Genomic DNA, 20,809 nt, shown 5'->3' with positions numbered 1-20,809 from the left:
TGACATTTCCTTTCATCTTGATTTTATCCCTCAACCCCCCTTCATAAGGTTTAAAATGTGGATGACCATTCCCCATCAAGTGTGTGAGCTACCATTCCTCAGAGGTCTTTAAGCTGAATGCAAAAAGCCCCACCCTACTGCAAGTCTAATACATGTCTTTCCAAAAAAGCACAGCTCACTGCCTTCAAAGCCTGACAGGCTACTTTCTACTTTCCTTCTATCCCCAGTTCACACTTGATTAAAGTCTGCTTTATTTTTGTAGGCTGTTATGAATTACTTTCTCCACCTCAGAAGAGGGATTATAAAATTCATAGTGTTTCACTAAAAGAGTGGTGAGAATTCCTGAACACTGACTATACCTGAGCAAGCCTTCCTCCAGACAGCCTGAGTGAGTACTGAGTGGTTCTTTACAGTCTAACTTCGGTGTGGTGGACTTTTTGTTTGCTAGAATCATTCCATGCTTGAAGGTCAGCACTGAGAAAAGTGTGCTGTTGAATGGAGTCCTTAGGGATTTGCTTTTCAAACTCATTTGCAGTGATTTTATGTGACATTTTGTCCTCTGATAGACAGAAAGATAAGAGAAAACAAGATCCAAATTACCTTTGTTTACTTGTCTTCTGTGGTAATCCAGCTTCTCTTACCAATATTCTGACCAGAGTGACTTATACTTAGGGCTTCACTTATATTGCTGATGCTTTTATTAATTTGCATGGAAAACACTGCCTTATTTGTGCTGGCCCATTTAGTTCTCTCTGTGTCTCTCCTTGAATAGCATTTTAGGACAAGGACTGCCCTTTCTTAATGTCAGGAAGCCACCTTGCCACTTAGGTGTTGCTATAACTGAAAACCATATATTTTTTTAGTTTAGAAATATCCTCCCCTTACACTCAATCAGGGAGCCTTCTGGCAGTGAAATGGATGGTGCAATCAATCTGTTCCACAAGTATTAACCTAAGCCCTAATTTCTGCAGTACTTGAAAAAGTTTCTGGACTATAATAGCTGGCTGCAAATTCCCCATGGAAACAAGGAGTCATATAAATACATCATAACAATGAAGACATTGTGAAATGGCCATATAAGCAGATTTTTTTTTTTTTTAAAAGCTTCTGTTTTTTTAAATGCGGTTGGAAGTATCGTCACTGTACAGAAATGTACACCTTCAGACAGAAGTGAATGCCAAGGGGGATTTAGCTGGCCTGCAGTTGTAAACCTGTGACTTCTCATTGATACATGGCTACACAGGCCTCCACCAATCCTTCCTCTTCAAAACAAGCAGCATTTGCATTTGTAGAAATAGGCACAAACAGGACACTATCAAAATGCAGCTACTCTTGCTTTTATCATGGATACACATAAAATTATAGTGAAATATATTAAAATTAGGAGAGTTATTTGGAATGCAGCAATCTACAGTAATCATTTCCTTCTGTGGCACAGTTGTGTAAAACTTGTAATCAGAAAACAAATATTTTTCTATTAATAACAGGTTTAACTTTATACCATCTCCTGCTTTACACTAAATTAAAATTTTAGGTGCTTACTTGTTCACATTTTGAAGTTGAATAGTTAAGTTGGGCTATCACAAAGAACATGCTGCTGCTGAAACCCCCTTGAACTCGGCCAAAATGAGACCACTTCAAATAAATTTAAATTTTCAATCATTCTTTCAGCTATAATTAGAAGTAATTTTAAAAAACCTGCTATAGCTTTTTCTGGTGGATTTTTGGCTTCTCTGGTGAACATACTTCTTGAAAAAAAATTATTTCTTATGCTGCTGAAATCAGATTCTTTCTGTTTGCATAGCTACAGCACCTCCCAATTTCACAATGACTGAAATGTTGAAACAAGAGTTTCACCACTAGGCCTAATAATTTATTGGTTACAAGTTAATTTGTTATGGCCCATCCACTTAGTACAGGTTTGTTATGGGGATTTTTGTTTCTCCAAGGGTCCAGCCAGCAACACAGGTAGTATCTCAAAAACTATTCATTGAAGTTTTTTCACTTTCAATAGGTTATTACACATGCGAAAGAGGTTAGCAAAGCATATATGCTTTACATGCATATATATTTATATGCATGTAATCAAAACATATGATTTTGTTCATATGTTCACAATTTCAAAAGGAAACCAGAGCTGCAACTAATCATTTCCTTCAATGCATTTTCTTTAGTGAGAAAAGGAGCAAGGGTGTTCTGGTAAAGAATCAAGATGCCATCTTCATTTCATGTGAAGTAAAGTTAAACTTTCCTTCCAATCAACTTTTACTATCGCAATCAACCTTTCCAACTCATCGTTATATGGACTAAAGGATTGGGCAGTTGCATTCTCTTGACATCTGCCTCTTAAAAAAAATGCATCTTTTCTAGTGCTGCATTCAAAAATACAAGGGGGCTTGGTTTCGTTTTCTCTGAAGCTTGTCATTTGATCAAACAGATCCCTCACTACCTGATCTCTGTGCATATGTCTGCTTGTTTGTTTTTCTGTTTTAACTGGTGACAATCATGTGTATGTGCCATTAACTTCTTTGGTCAGACTCTTTCTCTTCCACGTATCCTATAATAAGGATTACCAACAAAGTAATCTATGCTAGGGTGGGAACTATAGGCCTTGGAAAATAATTGGGGTAGATCAGAACTTGGCCCTGTGGAAGGCAAAGGGAAATTTTCTCTCCGGCTCTAGCACTGCTGTTTCTTCTAGGATAAGACTTCTTTTGCGAACACCTCGTTCTGTCATCCTAGACCACCCCAATATGAAGTAAAGAGGGCCTACAACGTTTAACACAAATTAGCTAAGATGACCTTTGATTTTCCAATAATTTAGCATGCTGTTCAAATGAGTAATTGGAGGTCATCCTAACAGAGATCAGCAGTGTTTGCATGTAACAAAGAACCAACAAGTAATGCTTAATTCCACCAGTGCACCTGAGAGCTGTAATTAACTCATTTGTGCAGCATCTGGCACAATCAGGACATTAAAGCCAAGCATGAATTCTGCCTAAAATAAAGGTAGTGATAGTAGGCTTTTGAATTTGGAGATAATATAAAAAATTAACACATCAGGAAAAAGATAAAAGTCCTACATGGACTCTTTCCCCCCCCCCCCCCCCCCCCCATGTACAAAACATAACAGGTTTTTTTAGTCTGGAATTTAAATGAATGTTTTTTTAAAAAAACAATTTATCTTTAGTTACTTTTCTTATAGCTGGCTTACCAGCTGAAGTGAAACGTAGACGTACAGGCTCAGCTATACTGTCTGATATTGCTACATTACTTTTTGATTATTTAAGTTATTTACTGATTTTTCTCTCATGCACTGTATGCAGAAAACTTGAAATTAAATGCAGAAAAGCAACAAAAAACACACAAAGTTCCACATGGATTAATTTTCTTTTTAAAAGTTTATTTGTTTAGCATAGATGAAAACTTTATCTTTTTCAGAATTAATCAAGCAAGTAGAAATTTGTGGGCATTCTTTGGATAAATAATAGCAACAGGAGATATTGATGTCATTCCAGGCTATCGGTTTTGGACATAACATATGTGGACTAAGTACCATCCCAGAGAAACCTCACTGTGTAAAGCCTGTATTTTATATAGACAGCTGAGGCAATATAAAGACCTTCAGCAAGAGGGCTTGAGTTCATTGCAGGAACATGAAACTTAGTTATCACTTCCACATAAAGCCACCAGGATGTTTTCATAATCCCCTTTGAGTTCATCCTGTCAATTTAAGCACAAAACCCCACAACTGTTAGGATAATGGTCTCAAATGAAATAAATTTCAGTACCATTCAATATACATGTACCAAACATCAGTACTTCACCTAAATAAATTAATCATTTGGTAACACATATGTGTTAGCTACAGAGTGAGCTTGACCTGAGTACCCTCACTGAAGTTATTCATGTGACCTAGAAATAAACACATGAATTTCCAGAGTGGAGCAGAGGTAGACAGGCCAATAAAAAGTCCTGGGAAATCTCATGGAATAATTAAAGAAGAGAAGCACAGAAGATTTCTACCCACCCAGGAACATAAGCTTTTCTTCTCTAGATAACATGAAAATGCCTCCTTGACCTGTGTCCATTAATACTGACACACCATACACATTGTATCTAGGATTGTCTCAAACACAGTCTAATAGTACAGTGTTATTTATTCACCATAGGATTGCTTATTCAGCTTGGAAAAAATGGAAAATATGCATTAAGTATGCAGTGTAATTATTACACACTATGTTTTCTAGATTTGAAACAACTGCAGAGATATATGAATTGTTTATTATAGCCAAGTTACACCTCAAGCCATTTGGATGCAATCATCACTTTGGAACATGGTGAGGTGATGTAATTATATACCAAGTTACAGATATCACACACTCATGAGGGAAGAATAAAAGTGAACTTTGGCACCTAACTGAAAAAGTATCAGACACAAATAAAAATCAAAAGGTCATTTTGATACATGTAGGAAGTATGTTTCTATCCAATCGAGCAATTTTGGTTTTAGTGTTGTCTACTAGCTCCACAAAGCTGCTTCGCAAGTTTAGCTTTCTTCAAGTCCCTCACTGGTTTGAATTTTCTGGAAAATGCATCTGGTGGTCTGTCCCCTTTAAGAAGATTTTTTTTTTTTTTTTTAGTTTAACTTATTTACTTAATTTACCTGGAAAGCAGGCCAAATAAATGTCAAGTTAACAAGGTATTTTCAGGACTACCTCAAACATTAAAAAACAATAGCCAGTTGCATCAAATATCTCCCACAGAGCTGTCAGTGTAACCATCTCCACTCTTCTGCCAATGTACCTTATTTCTGCCCAAGTACAGGAACTTGGGGATACTGCAGTCTCCATTCAGTTCTTGGCTTCTACTGTAAGATGATATCCTGAGACACGTACCACTACTAACAAATTGCTATTGTTTTCGTGACAAAAACATTGCCCCAGAAAATTAATTAGTTTTACCAGCAGGTGGATCATTGTGAACATGAGTTACTCAGCTACAATGAGTTACTCAGAATGAATGGGTATCTGAGGAGCAGAAGAGTTAACAAACCCTTACTGGAATTCCAAAATCACTTGTTTTGCATTTCATACATCACCTGAGAGAAAACCTACCATAATGGCTTGGCGGAGAGAAATGCCATACAGCCTCTTGTAATAGCCTTTAATCTCATTCATATCCACTTCATGGCGTGAAACCATGATTCTGATGAGCTCTTTGTGCCGTGTCCCAAGTCCCTGTCAAGAAAAAAAGAGAAAGAGGAAAGAGGAAAGAGGAAAGAGGAAAGAGGAAAGAGGAAAGAGAAGAAAAAGAAAAATAGAATGCTACTTATGTCATTGAAACATCTTAAATCAAAGTTCTGTGTGTTATACCATCAGACTTCTTTGTGGATAAACAGAGCCGACATCCTTTAGCATCTCTTAAGAGGCAGTCCTTTCATGGACTCTCCCTTTCTGTTCCCTATGACCACAGTTCACTTCTGATAAGCTACCTCCACCTCTGCTGTTTTTTTTTCACACCATTCCTTTTAGCTGTTTCCTAAAAAGAGGCATATCCCTCACTGTCCTTGCTAGACATCAGAGACAACTTAGACTTCACTGCCTTTTTTTATTATTTTTTTAATGGTGCAGTGAACTGTGTTTACATAATGTTTCACTCCATTTTCCAAGTCACGGGAGTTATGAAAAGACCTGCATACTAGACAGTTTCAGGTTTTCCAGCTGCCTCACTCAACTCAGGTATCAAATTTAACAGAAGGCTCATGGATAGCTTGTCAAAGATTAAGCTTCTACGAAGTTCTTGTCCAGATCTGTTATTGCTTTTTTATTTTATTTTCACTAATATTTCTGTGGTCTCATAAATAAGAAAAGCTCCAGTTAGCTTTTTGTCATTGTGTACAGTAAGAGATATATGTGTGGATGGACAGATGCTTTCCTGAACACACTATAGCAAACAGGCAGCTCCCCCTATGGAAAGGCACTTAGAGGTTTCAAAGGAAGGAGAGAAATATACTGAATTTCCTTCTTCAGTGCTTTTTTATCACACAAACATCTTAGAGAACTCTAGCTAGCTTGCTCTTTTTCAGCTTACAGAGCATCTCATGTTTACAAAGAGAAGTTCTTTCTTTAGGTTACCTTCATCGCCAAGTGGAGTTTTTCAGCAAAGAAAGCTGGCTTGCTTGTGGCACACTTTACTGTAATGAAACAATGAGATAAGGTCACATCTGCTATACATGTAACAAGTAACAAAAGGCAAAAGTCTGGAAAGAAAACACTTTAAAAGCAGTCTCAGTGTTCCTACCAGCAGATCTTATGTATCTTCTTTGTTACCTGTCTTCAAAATATGGGAGATATAGCAGTTTCTTTCCTCTTATCTATTCAGAAAGCAGTTCAGTCAGGAGACAATAGTTACTGTAAAGACAAGACTGTACTCCCTAGTTTACTGCCACAAAATTAAGAAAGATGTTGCAGTTCCCAAGAAAAAAAATGTGAAAGCATTTCACATACAGAGGAGACGAAGGTTATGATCTGATGTTTTGTAAAGCAAGTTATACTACTTGACCTCCACTTCTAATATTAATAGGGATCTAACGGGACTCATTTTTTAATCCAAAATACACTTGACTGTGATACAGAAGCTGAGAATCAAATGGGTGTCTGGCTCCTGATTCCATCCCTGGTCCACTAAGAGTGATTTAAGTGAGTTACTGACTCACCTTGTTGTTCATGAGGAACAGTAATGTTAAGAGCCTTATACACTTTACCACAAACCTTATAAGAACAAACCTGCAGAAGGAAATTTGTTATATTTTAAATAATCATATATTATAAATGTCTTTGAAAAACAAAATTTAGAGAAGAGTGGGTTTAGTTTGGGTTTTTTTGAAGACAGGTTTAAAACTATTGGATTTTTGAAATAAATTATGCCTGTTCTGACATCTCTTTTTGGCACATTGACTTCCTGTAAAAGTCTTCTTAAAAGACCTCTCTACATATCAAGAGAGGTATTTAATCATTCTTTAACTTTAGTTATTTATCAACTTTAACTGACTTCAAATAATTAAATCACTATGTTGGAATATGTTTTCCAAACCTTTAGCAAGTTTCTCAATGTAGCAAGGGAAGCCCAGAATGGTTTCCTATCCGAGCAAGTATGACAGAAGTAGAAGGTAGGTTTTCATACCATCAGTACATACATATAGTAACTACAACAACTTACCAAGGGCTGTCAGGCAGTTCTCAATATCACCTTTCAGCTCCAAATCCAGTACCTTGTTCATGTCATGCTTGCTGTATTTGGTGTACTTCTGAAAGACTAAACAGGGAAGAAAACTCAGTGAATAGTGATGAAAATATAGTATTCTTCCTGCACTGCCTCTCACTTATTCTTCCTTCACTGCTGCTGCAGTGCACACAGATGATTAACTGTACGCCATCTTTTTCATTTTCTTCAGCCAGCACAGTGTCAAGAGCAGTGTTACTGCATGGACTGGTGCAATCAGCATCAGAAATGGGACTTTATTAGGACAGTAGGGTTCATGTCCCATTAGCTGGGATAGAGGTGGTCCAGTGACTCCACTGGAACCTGTGACATTAAGTGATACCTCTCTACCCAGGGAAAACTGGCTGAAGAGCAAGACCATGTTGGGGAGCATTGAGAACCCCTGTCACACTGTTCCCTTGGCCTTGTGACCACTAGCCACATGACACTTCATGGTAATAGTTTTGTTAACAACCTATTTGATACTGCTCATCACTCATATGGAAATAGTAGCCAAGCTGCAACTGCATCATTAGTCAGCAAGCATGTGTCCAATTAGAGACTTTTATAGCAGTCAGAGTCACATCTTGATAATCTACATGTTCTCTGAGTTCGTGAGCAGGCCATTTTCAAAATACCATTTCAGCAAACGACAAAGTTTCATCCAACGTACCCCTTCGGAGATGTGGATAGCTTCTTGCAGTAAGAACTGTAACAAACACATTAATATCTGTTCCTTTCCTTTTCTCTCCTGCTTCATACAAGGCCTGTCATAAAGAAAGTAATAAAGTTAATATCAGTATAATAAAACTCAAACAGAAATACTGTACTTCTGAGGCTGCAAGGCAAAGGTAGGTCATTGTTTGACAGTAATGAACTCTAGCCCTTGACACAATCCATAACAAAACTCTACACAACCTCAGAGTAACTCTATCAAGTAATACTTCATACTTCATTTATGTCATAACAATACCTAAAGAACACTAGGTAGCTAGAAAACATGTTTTCAGACATTTTACAATCACTATCTAGTCCTTCTGGGTATATTACACATTTGAATTAAGATATTTTTCATATATCATGAAATGTTTACAGTCTGCATTGGAGTTTATGACTGGTACGCTTTCTGCAGACAAACAGAATTATCTTTGATATCAAATGGATAAATGTGAAGGAGAAACCTACACACCAAGTACTCCTTTTCTTACCAGGAGTGACTAATGGAAACTAAGAACCAAATCAGTCTCCTTCATTTTCCTCACCTCCTTAAACCTCTCTAGAAGTAGTAATTAAAGACCTCCACACAGCAGCAAAGATTTAACAACACTCTCTCTGCACCAAGAGAAATAGTATTGAACTTTTGAACTAAGAGTATTAATTTACTGACCTTCCATATCTAGGGCTGACAACAAAACTAAACTCATTATGTAGCAAGAATAAAAGCAGTATTGCTCAATGGCCTTTTCTTGGTTGGATTTTTTAAAAATCAATTTCAAGCCAATCAACATTTAAATAGCAACAGTGACGTAAGACTTTATGGGTGAAAACTCAGGAAAGACTGCTAAGGTTTACCAATATTTTAACAAAAATAATCACACTAATGATGGAAGAATTAAGAGGAAGATCAGTTGTTTATTTTAGAATTATTCAGAAAATGACTGTGAGGTTTACCCAACAATCTTGAAAGCAATAGCTGTAGCTATCATACTGCAGAGTTCACACGGGTCAAGGTATGTACCCAGTTCTGCACATACACAAGTACATCCTTGTTCTTCAATTCAAGAACTGCGTTATAAACAGAAGGAAGATTTTGTCTAATTTCTGTAAATGTTCACATCTACTTCATATGGTCTGCACGCTTTACATGAACTAGAAGAGGTCTTGCAGAAATGTTTCTGAAGCTAGATATGAGGGTGAAGATTTAATTTCCTTCAGATAACAAAGTTTACATGAATATTTTAAAATAGTATCACCTCAGAAAAGATTGCTACATAACATACAAATCTCTGTTAGGTCTGCAATGCACAAGATTCAGGTAAAACATTCACAGCCAGAGTCGGTAATCTCAGGTAAATCAGATGAAGCTCTGCAGAGTACTAAGTATGATCTTACCCTGGCATCATTGTCAGCAAGCTCATCATTCACATGAGAATCCTCACTTCGGTCAGCCTACATAAATAAATTTTTAAAAAGTCACTGGCACTCAAAATTTTTCAGTTCACCGAAACTCAGCATTTTAGAGTTCTGCCTTTCCATACTCATACATAACTTCATATGTAATTGCCGATAGATACAATTGTGTCAATCATTCTGTGAATAAAGCTGTTGTATTTGTAATCAGTCAGAGCTCACACTTTTAAGGTCATCGCAATTTATTTCTGAAATCCTGAGTTAAAATCCACAGGAAGCATTAGTTTTAGAGTGAAGTTACAGGCTTAGAAGCTGTGATTTTCTCCCTGATGACTATTCCATAGACTCCTTTCAAGCTGATTTGAAACCAAAAACTGAAAATCAAACCCATTAACATGGACGTATCCAAAAATAATCCTGTGGGCATGTACAAGCTTTATATACATGTACTCAGCAATCATGGAATCAAATATTTATGCATTTTTAAAGGGTCTTTTCATTGGGCAGCTCCAGTGTTAAAACTCGTCTGCTTTTTAAGATAAATTCACAAAATATTTTGTCCACTTGCTAGCTCCCTGTCCCATTATCAAACTACTACAAACATAGCTTAACACCAAGCAAAACATTTCTATAATTGTAAACTTGTTTTATCTTTCCATTTCTAATCCATTGACATGACATTGTCTGTTGTTTTTTCATATGTTTACAGACAGTTAACATAAGAAAAAGTCTTAAAGCACAATTGATAAAAAATAATAAACATCTTTTAAAATGGATTTGAGACAAAATCTCATTATAGCTTGTTTAAGAACAATTTCATATGGTCTAAAATAGATAAGTAAAAAACATGCAAGGAAATAGATACCACCTAAATCCTTCTTTATTGTATGTCTTCCTCTAAAAATAGTCTTGACAACATGAATTTTTTATAATGGATAATGTCATTCAAAATGCTTAGGCACAGTATACCTTGGCTAGAGCCAGCAAAGCCTTCTGAAAGTCTCCAGATGTGTCAGAGATAATGTCTTGAGTCAGATCTCTCTTCAGCACTAAAATCAAAAGAATAAGGATTCATATTTAAAGTTATCAACTATATTGACTAGATGATCTTTAAACATCCCTTCCAACTCAAGCCATTCTATGATTTTTTCAGCCTTTTCTTAATTTCCCACTTAAATATGCCCACTAGAAATGCTGTTTTCTTTTCTCTCATTTAGCTTCAAGAGAAGAGGTGTGTTTGTTACATGTGTTTTCTCTCATTTAGCTTCAAGAGAAGAGGTGTGTTTGTTACATGTCCTCTAGTCCCTGAGATGTGCTGTGAAATTGGAGGCTAAACCCAAAATCTGCTGAAAAAGTCCTTCTTCAGGGTCTTGTGGGTAGCATTGTCTTGAGCTCTTGCTTGTGAAGTACAAAAAAAATCTTGAAACAGTTTTTGAGCCATTTGTCTTTCACTCTCATTTCTGATTGTTCTTATCAGCACTGAACTCAATCACAGAACTCTTCCAAAAAAATGAAACTATTAATTTGGGCTAACTGAGACTATTTGAATGGAAATATATCGGAAATGTTTGTAAATAATCTAAGAAAAAATTATTTAATTAGACAACACTGATAGACCGCAGTAAACGCAACATATATAAGATTGCTCCATTATGTTTTAGTTATTTCTTCGAAGATTTTTCCCCTTTAGTTCACTGGTTGCTCCTACTACTAATATCTTCTGTGTTGCTAAGTCAATAAACTTTTTTCCCAAACCTAGTGAGATCTTAAGAAGTCACCCATGGCTTAGTTACTAGAGAAGAAAAGCAGCTGGGTTTTGCCTGCATTCTAGAAAGCATCTAAATGCATGGCCAGTTCCATGAGACATCTACAGTTCTGGTGGTCGTGATGTGCCTTTTCCTCTGTACTGGGGATCTATGTAGATAAGAAAAAGTATGACCTCCCTCCCCTGCAACTCTTTCAATCTTATGTGAAGCTTCACTTGCCTCCTACAATGTTAGCTTCTCACACTGAGAAGTGAGGCTAATATATGATTAATATTTCTTGCTCTGAATTACCTTCTTTGTAGTATCTGCTGGCTTCTCTGATCTCTCTGTTGTTTCTTGAGGCCAGAATCTCGATTAAGGTATCTTCATCAGTTCCAAGCCCCTGATAAAAGTGATTGAACTTTTAGAAATGTAATTTGATACAGCAAATTTAAAATTTAGAAGAAGAGAAATAAGATTAAAATCTTATTGGACTTGACTTCGAAGACCCCATGAAGAACAAGAAAGAAAAATGAAAAGCATTGTGCTTCCATACAGTATTGCTGTTTCTGCTTTTTTTGAATTAATTTTTTATCACTTTTTATATCACTGATATCCAAAAGAAGTGCTAAAAGGGCCAAGAAATGCACATAAAACATAGGCATGTAAAATTTATGAAGAAAAATACCCTCTTCCCTTTTTGTTTTCTCTTATATAAACATACATGTAAACACTATGGGTTTCTACCACTACAGCAGCGACCAGTTTTCAGAAGGCAGAAAGAGTGAATAATAGAATTTCCTCTAACCCTGAAATTCAGCAGAGATTTCTGGGTCTTGTTCTTAGAACCTAGGTTATCAGTACAGATTTATTATACAAAATGGGTTCAAATGAAGATAATGCACAAGCTTTGAAATCCAAATCCAATGTCATATACAGGCCCTGATAATTATTTATGCCCTCTAGGAAAATTTTTCTCAGAAGTTTTTGCCTTACTTTCATAGAGGCTCTTAATTCTTCAGCATCAAACTGAGCTGGAGTTTTAAGCAGAGCCACAACAACATCTTCCAGGTGGCTTTTCAGAACTTTTTTCAAGGCTTCTTGCAGACTCTGTGAAAGGAATAAGAAATACACTAATCCAGTAAATGGTAAAAAGCTGCTGTTCAGCTACAGTCCAAAAATTATCCTGGTCTCTCATCAGTCTTAGTCTACATCATTCCTTTAGCTACTAAAAAGAATTATGAAGCTGTACTTGAAATTTTTAATTTGACATCTTTATGTTAATCAAAGCATTAGGGCTTTTGAGTAAGTATTCAGGAGTGCTTTCACTCATTGCAGTTCAGCCAAATTCACCCATTTTTACAGTATCAGAAGAAGACTCAAAATAGGCTTTTTTGTTTTTTAACAGAGGTAATACTATATTACTGTTATGATTATGACTGAGTTTCTTATCTGATAACTTTAATTCATCCATATATTACATAGAGGATACAGAATTTGCAGTGAAAACTCTGTGGACATGGTGGAGAACAGGGCTGTAACTTTTAATGTAACAAAATAGAGCACCGAGCATTTCCAGAAGGCAGAATAAATCAGGGTTTGCTTGTTTGTTTGTTTGTTTGTTTGCTTTAACTTAAATTTAGGTCAAAATAGAATGTAGCCCAAATCTTAACTTCAGGACTTGAATTTTTGTGTAGGGTGATGTTACACTATGTCCACAGAGTTTTCGTTGCAAATTCTATGTGTCCAGGTTGTGGCTGTAAGAGTGAGAAGGTCAGCTTGCTTTGTCAGGATACCTAAACCAATGAGATTATTTCAGAAGCAAGCACTATGTCCACAGTTATTTCTGTTCTGCTTTTCACGGTGTGCCAGAAACCAGGGTATCTAATAATTTAACAGCATTAGTCTCCCCATGTCTTTGAAATTACTAATTTAGGTCTTGAAAAAATATAATTGCAAGGCTGTAGTTTCCTCTGAGGGGGAAGACGGCAGTGAAAACCACAGGTAAGGTTTCCTGAACAAAAACAGGTAATCTAGGCTAAAATGAGATAATAGCCTTATTTTCTAAGTTGGCCTTTAAAAGGTACATTCAAATAACTAATTTTCCAATGATCAAATGCCAAATGCTCAGTAATTCTGGTATGCCAACTGTGTAATTGTAATTTTGAGTTACAGGTTCAACTTGAAAAAGTTTGTTTTTTCCAGAAACATGCAGAAATTTCCAAGCTTCTCAGTTCCAGGGACTAGCAGTTCTACCACTCAAGAGGTAGAACATTGCACCCCGTATACCCATACCTATACCAGTGTTGGTATACTTGTGCAACAGTGTTATGTCTACAGCTTTCCTATCCTATTTAGTATTCTATCTGGGCTTAAATATTTGGAAATGCCTCAACGTCCCCTTCTCCATCCCACCCTTTCAGCAGACTCTCTCCCAGGTGGTAATGACATCTCTGCATTCCCAGTGATTTAGTGATTTAAAGGATCTCTAGCACATTCAAACACCTGGAATGTCAGAACTTCAAGATTTTTCTTATTTCAAAATAGTGGCCACCCCATTCCAGCTTGACTTAAATATACTTTACCTTTCCTTTAGCCTGCTGATAGGCAGCCTTGATCTGCTGACGTTGAGCATTTGTTCTTTTAGTCAGGATGTCAATGATGGTGGCTTCATCCACACCTATGAGTCACCAAATAACAAAATGTCTACTATATTTGGAAATACAGCAGTGTTTAGTGCATCATTTAGCCAAATAATTATTTTTTTTATATAATTTACTTTATGCCATATTTTGATTTCTTGACACACTGAAGTTTAACCAAAGGAAATGTTGTAATCTTCTACTGCCTTACAATTAGTGATGTAGTGAAAAAAAACAAATAAATAGATTCTCATAGAATATAGAAACCTATACTTTACAGTTTCATACAGGAAGTATTAAAGTCTTATGAGCACAGAACTTACACTACAGAATAAGTAAAAAAAAAAAAAAAAGTTAGATGTCATACTCATTTAATCTCAGTAAATCAAATGGAAAAAGGTTTCAAAGTACAGTCAAAATGCCAAACGTCAACTTCATTAAAGGAGAGAAGCGCAAGAGAAGCACACATTACATTATCAGCATATTCACTGCCTTTTGCTGGGATTTCATGGAAATCAAATAAAAAAGTATTAGTATGGTATGTTATAATATATTTTTGTTCTCTAGAAAAATTTTTACAACCCTTTCTTCAACATATTCAAGAACTGTAATGTAGTATTAAGGTCTGAAATCGTAACACAACATCAAGATATCAAAGATTCTTTACCAAGTGGCATAATTTAATGTATTGCCAATCTCTTAAAAGCAGAGTAATCTCTCCTGCTTGCCATTGACTCTCACACTGATATTTTATTCAGTGCTATTCTCAACATTTCCTAAGGAAGAGTCCCAAAGTATCAGATTAAATATTTACTCCTCCTACCCTTTACAGTAATAGCTTTGTCCAAAGCAACAACATCAGCTGATGGATCGAAGTTAGGGTATGACTGTACTCCGGGGCCACCTTTAGAACTTTTCTGCAGGGGGGAAGAAAAATAATAAATTGCTCATTCCAAAGAATATTTTTGCAAAGAAACAGTTTTAGATGCTTAAATAAACCATGCATTTGGGATTGCCTATTATAGGACTATCAAGGAACATACACGGTACAGTATTGTAACTACAGAGAACTAAACAGAATCAGTAATGGATATGCATGGGATCTGTTCTTTTTACACTTCTTATATTAAACAGAAAGTACTTCATATATTGGTTTAGGTACCTGAAGATCTTCTCAGAGTAAGTTGGATTCCACAGGAAAACACTTCTTAACTGTCATATTAGGCAATTATGTTCAAATTTTAAAGGCCCTAAAACCATAATTCAATCCTACAGGTACTGACAGTAAAGTGCTACTAATTTCTTTGCTCATCTTATGCAAATGGGCTGTGCATCACATTAAGTGACTTCTCAGCTAACTCATATCTAAGGCTACAGGCATTTCTTGCATGGAGAGTTCAAGCCTAATCCTACCAGGAAGTGGAGAACTGTTACCCAACTTCTTTGCAACTTGAGACATAACCACACTTTCTTCACAGGTGTTATCTACTGGCTGCCTTTGGTGAATCCACTCCTAGATGGGCACTCCCTTGTCAACATCTAAAGAGCTATGGCAATAACAAGGCACAATGAATTCCACTATGTGACAGATTATGTGGCTTGCCCTAAATCAACAACATGACAAATCAAGTTACTGGTAGGGCTTATAATCAAATAACCAATATCTACTTCTTTTACAGAAACTATAAAAAGCCCTAAGTTTCTTGGATTAAATTTATATATAAAATTTCCACTTGTATGGTACATGGTGATATTTTTTTTATTAAAAATAAAACAAACACACTAGTGTAGCTAAACTTTTTCAGAATCACCTGTGTCCTCTCTATTTCAACAACTCACTATTTGAATTTTTTTAAATCCTTTGCAACTAAAGTTAAATAGCACAAGAGAAATGGCAAGGTCTTATGGATACAAGTTTTACATACAGCATTCTGTACTGATTTTTGTGCCCTTCATGATGTTTGATAACTGAACATTCAAATGGATCACTAGGACTTGTAAGAGAACAGAGGGATTTTTAAGTCAGTGTCTTGCATGCTTTTGAAAATATCACTGTGACTTCCGTGGTAAGTCAACAGAGGAATGGAACTAGTTCCTGTCTGTTTCCCAGGCACAACAGGTTAGTCTTTGTATACTGGTTTCCATTACAAACTTATCTGCTAGCAATAAAAACCTGTCTGTAACCATGTCAATCAGAATAATTCAGGACCCTGGGAGTGCAAAAGGGATAGGGTGGGGAAGCCAAAGGTTTATGTTGTGGAGTCAAAATTAGAAAATCCACAAAGATCTAGAGCAGAAAACTTTACTTATTGAAATTTCCCTCCTATGTTCAATATTTTGAAACATGAAAGTTCTTTCAGGACCTCCTGGGACATCACAATATACAGCTTTACCTTTGCTGACAGTCATTTCAGTATCTTAATCAATTTATTTATCACAGATTGTCCACATCTTCCTAGTGTAGTAACTCCTGACTTCTCACCATAAGCCTCCCTTCTAATCAGTATCAGTACTGATCATCTGATATGTTTTATTATACACCATGACTCTTTCCACTCTAAGCTTTGTATCTATGACACAAAGACTAGGACAAACACTAGTGACTTCAGTTCCTCCTTTACATTCCTGGGCTCCAACTCATGGCTTCCTGTACCTCGATCCAAGATCTACTATTTTTCTCATGTACATCATCTAAACATGTTCCTACACATTCACACACCTGTGCATCAGATTACTACCTTAAAGAGGATGATTTGAGTGAAACAGTGATTGGCCACTGGAATTACAATTTCATTACAGTAACTAGCTCTGCCTAGGAATTGATAACTAGACTGATATGTGCAAATAAGCATAATGTTTCATCTGATAGCAGCCTTACTAGTTTATTAGATTAATTATATGCTGCAATAAAATTGTGTTCCAGTTCTAATCTGCTGGAGTTTTGCCATTGCTTTTTATCGCTTTGACTATATAAAAGACTTTTGGTGGCCTATGCCTTTAAATCACTTCTAAAAGTACTTGAAAACAAGCATGATGCTCTCAAAAGGTGGTAATACTTACAATGCATTCCTGCTCCTGGTTGTCCATGAACCATGCCTGTTTCAGAAATTCTGACACCATGGCCATGTTGACAGTTTCTGTGAAGAGATGCATCAAATTACAAACTATTTTTCATTTTGCACAAGTGCAAGCCAAGGTTTCCCACTCTCAAAATCCTTTCTCTTCAACTATGATATGCAGGGATTAGTTTCCCAAGCAGTAATTGGCCAGTGCTACAGGAAAAAAGTAACTTTTATGTCTGGCAGGTGACGCCGTGCTCCAAAACTTCATGCTCATCTATACCCTTAGCTGCCTGCAGAAGTTTTAGATTAGAAATAGAACCGTAAACTAGTTGGACTATTTGCAAAAAAACAAAACACCAAAACCACACTACCATAGCAAGCTCTACAGAAGGCTTGGGTTTAAAGCATACATATAAACAGTAAACTAAAGATAATGTTGCTAGGTAAACCAGAGTGTCTTTGAATCGAGTGTGAAGAGACAAGATGCTATCTGCAGTCTTGGGGTACAGACCATATTATGTAGATCATATACATGAGTATCAAAAATGATGTTGTTTATGCTGCAAATTCACTTGCCTTACTTACGTCCTTGTGTCCCATAGGAAGGGCAAAGAGAAGTCATTTAAAGTCACACACACCTAAGACCAAGCAGTGCAGCAACAGCCTAGCTGCTTCTTTCCCTCATAGCAAAACTGTAAAACTTACTTCCCACGTTCAGCTGACAACAAAGTGAAAACTACCTCCCACGGCCCTTCTCCAGCCCTCCAGATCAGCTTCACCCTTCCCTCCTCAAGGCAGGAGGGGGAAGCACTCCCCCTTCCCCAGAAAATTCACTTTTGTGGCCTTCTCTCAGCCCTAAGGGCACAAAATTTTGCTCTGCCTGTTCCGCTAGAAAAACTGAAACTGACTCCGAATCTGTATGTTACTTAAAGCAGCTGTCATCTGTGTAAATAATGGTCAGAATATTGGGTAAATTTTAAGGACCAACTTATGCATGTGTCATTTATTGGGGATCAGATTACTTATGTTGCGATTACAAGCAGCATTTTATCAAGCTGTTATAGTGACTCCTGTACCCTTCTTGTATCAACAGAAGAAACATGTAAGGCCAGATAAAGTGCTATAGCATCTAAATTTCTGCTGCATTTTATAACAGCACACATATAGGCTATATGCAGCAGGATGAAGACATTTTGTAGTCTCCATACTAGGTGCACTGAGTCACCGACAGTGACACATACGGATATGTCTGTTGACTAAATAGATTCACAGAGTGTATAATCATTTGAAACTAAGAAACAACAGTCACTCTCACAGCATCAGATCTGAGAAGAGGTGGACAAAAATTGCTTTTTCATTGATACAGTAACACTTCTCAGGGAGCACTGGCTAGCTCCAAGGAAAACTGCTAAGGTCATTTCGTCTGTCTATCCTCACGCCATACATCACACCCAGCTCTAAAGGGCTTTCTGCTCTTGAGGATGACTACCTAGAGTGGAAGGCTGCTAGCCTATGCTAAATTTGGTTTATTAAATCTCTAAACCTTTATGTCTATTCTAATTTAAATTACAGATACAGTAAAAGAATCACGTGCCTTTAAAACTTTTTTTTTTCTTTCTTTTTAAATAAAGACACTTTGGCACATAAATCCATCTATTTCCATCTAGTAAACAAATAATACCATTTTAATAAAATTCAAAGTAGTCAATGGCTGTTGAGAGGGGCTAAAGATCTTATGCTGCTTAAATTGGCTCAGAAAGTTAAGGAAGCACCTTACATATAAAATTGTCTGCCTGCTTTATAGAAAACTATGGCTAATAAGAAAAAAGAAGACTGGAATCTAGGAAGACAGCCAGCCCCCTGACAGAGTCAAGATCTTTCTCAATGCTTTAACTCAAGCCACTCTAAAATGCAAACAGCTCATATAAACTATACCTATATCCAGGAGGTATAAATTCAGTTAAAATATTATTTTAATTTAGCGTGAAAAGGACTGGAAGAACTGATGGCTTTCTGCCATATATTTTCCTCTACTTTTGAGCTCAGGTCAAAGTCTATGAACAGAGAGAGGAAAAATATATGCACCTACAGTGCAGAGTAGTGCAAACTGAAGGTACTGTAGAAAAGAGTAATACTTCTTTCTGCATACTCTATACCAAATACATATTTGATATTTATTCTGTTTAATAAAATATTGTCCAGGCCATGTGTCCCGCTTTCCAGTCTGGAATGCGTAGATGTCCCATGTAAAAGGAAATGATAAAAAACTTAAAATTTCTCAGTTTGAAATATACTATTATTTTTATATATTTTATAATTCCTAATTTGAATGATCAACATTGCAACTGGAATGAAAAATCAGAGACACAGACTGAAAGCCCTAACTGTTGCTTCATAAGAATTACTGCAATATTTCTTTCTGGCTGGCTCCTACTACTTCCCAGAAGATGCACTCTTGAACCAGACATATGCAAGGTTTTTAAAGTTTTGAGAAAATACTCAATATTTGTTGAAAAGATTTAAAGGCACAAACTAAACTTTCACACTACATTCTGTGTCAAACCACACCATTTCTCCTTGCTTATTTAACCATATCATGAACTATATCAGATATAACATCTCTGGTTACTGTCTAGTGCTACTTACCAGGATCTTGATGTAAATTTGCACCTTATCAGAAAAACAGGCAGTGAATCTAACAAAATAATTTATTTTACACTGGAAAACCTACTGAATATGAATGAAAACATCAGAGAGAGAAACATTCTCACCCTTGGAAAATTCAGTGGAAAGTTTTAGCAGAACAAACTCCAGATTATACAGCCCTTACTTAATGCGGCTTTGACTAAGTGCTTAGTCACAAATCCGCAGTTTTGCTTTATGTTTGGAAAAGATTACTTTGCCTTATTTCCATCACTTGCTTGAGCAAAGACCCCTCTACAGTTCCAAAGCAGCAAACTGTTGTTGAAGTAACAACAGCTGTTTCTCTTTTTAACTTTCCATACAAAGCACATTAGTCTTCCAGGAACTCCAGTTTTACTGCAGATTTTTACAGCAGCCTATTACAAAGGCAAAGAGAAAGCATAGGAAACAGTGAACTCTAGATAAGCTTACTTTTAATTTTTAAGGGTTTTTTTTTTCAAATCCTTACACACATTAAATAAAAGTAACGACTGTCCAAGCCCTTCTGTGTACATGAAACATTTCAAAACTGGAAGAATTTCTCCTGCCCACACCCATCTTTTCTTGCCAGCAACTCCAACTCACAGAAAATTGCACCAGGTCACTTGACAAATTTAATGTACAATTCTTAAAGTTTGTCCGGTCTACAGAGAGCAGCCAAGAACTATGAAAACCTACCTTCTTCCTCACAAATAGTACTTTTCGGGTGGCACAGTCAGGAGTAAGAGAGAAGAGGGTTCTCAATGCTTTTATAACACTGCACAAGAGACCCCACCTAGCAACCACAGTGTTTCCACAGCCCCAACAACCATCTGGCCTTTGCAGCAGCTAAATCTGGGTACTGTCCAAAACACAAAACCACACAAAAAAGTCACTGCAAAACTATGTGCTGGAGAAAGCAAGAGCAGATTTCAGAAGGGAAAAGACAATGAATGAGCATGCCATGGTAGTTCTCCTCCCCTGCCATGGCCAAATCCCTTACTGTAGTAAATTGCCATGAATCTTTCAGGATCATAAGATTAAAATGTTAAAAAAAAAAAATAAACCTGAGTTACTCCCCTTGTATTTTGACATGTCTGATACCACTTCAAAGTGAATATATTAAGACACATCTTTGCTCAGTCAAACTTCGAGAGAAAAAAGAGTGGAGAAGAGTCAATGTGGCTTCTACGCTTCACTGAGCTCTGATGGCTATTAGCTCTGCTTCTTCTGCACATGAGTCTGTGGCAGAAATGGTTCAGGAATAAGACATATCTAAAACTTAATATCAGTACCTTTTTTTTTA

General features: G+C 36.5%; 1 protein-coding gene across 1 annotated transcript; it reads right to left on the bottom strand.

Annotated features, from left to right (window-relative positions):
• Positions 1-3,396: 3,396 nt before the first annotated feature.
• Positions 3,397-20,319, bottom strand: ANXA1 (annexin A1). The gene is made up of 13 exons (XM_074931688.1): positions 20,203-20,319; positions 16,841-16,917; positions 14,604-14,697; positions 13,724-13,818; positions 12,135-12,248; positions 11,451-11,541; positions 10,363-10,442; positions 9,376-9,432; positions 7,937-8,030; positions 7,222-7,317; positions 6,138-6,196; positions 5,118-5,240; positions 3,397-3,723 (listed from the first exon to the last, which is right to left on the bottom strand). The coding sequence occupies exons 2-13, from the start codon at positions 16,904-16,906 to the stop codon at positions 3,664-3,666; spliced, it is 1,029 nt and encodes a 342-aa protein (XP_074787789.1). The 5' UTR covers positions 16,907-16,917; positions 20,203-20,319; the 3' UTR covers positions 3,397-3,663.
• Positions 20,320-20,809: the final 490 nt, after the last annotated feature.

Source organism: Athene noctua, chromosome Z (genome assembly GCF_965140245.1).
Source record: "Athene noctua chromosome Z, bAthNoc1.hap1.1, whole genome shotgun sequence".
Taxonomy (NCBI): Eukaryota; Metazoa; Chordata; class Aves; order Strigiformes; family Strigidae; genus Athene; species Athene noctua.
Note: the sequence above shows the minus strand (reverse complement) of the source record. Positions and strands in the feature narration are given on the sequence as shown.

Coding starts and splice junctions, on each gene's coding strand:
- ANXA1 (XM_074931688.1), bottom strand. CDS start 16,906: ATGGCCATGGTGTCAGAATTTCTGAAACAGGCATGGTTCATGGACAAC. Junction 14,698..16,840: donor ACCAGGAGCAGGAATGCATT/GTAAGTATTACC, acceptor TCCCCCCTGCAG/AAAAGTTCTAAAGGTGGCCC. Junction 12,249..13,723: donor ATCAGCAGGCTAAAGGAAAG/GTAAAGTATATT, acceptor TTCCTTTCACAG/AGTCTGCAAGAAGCCTTGAA.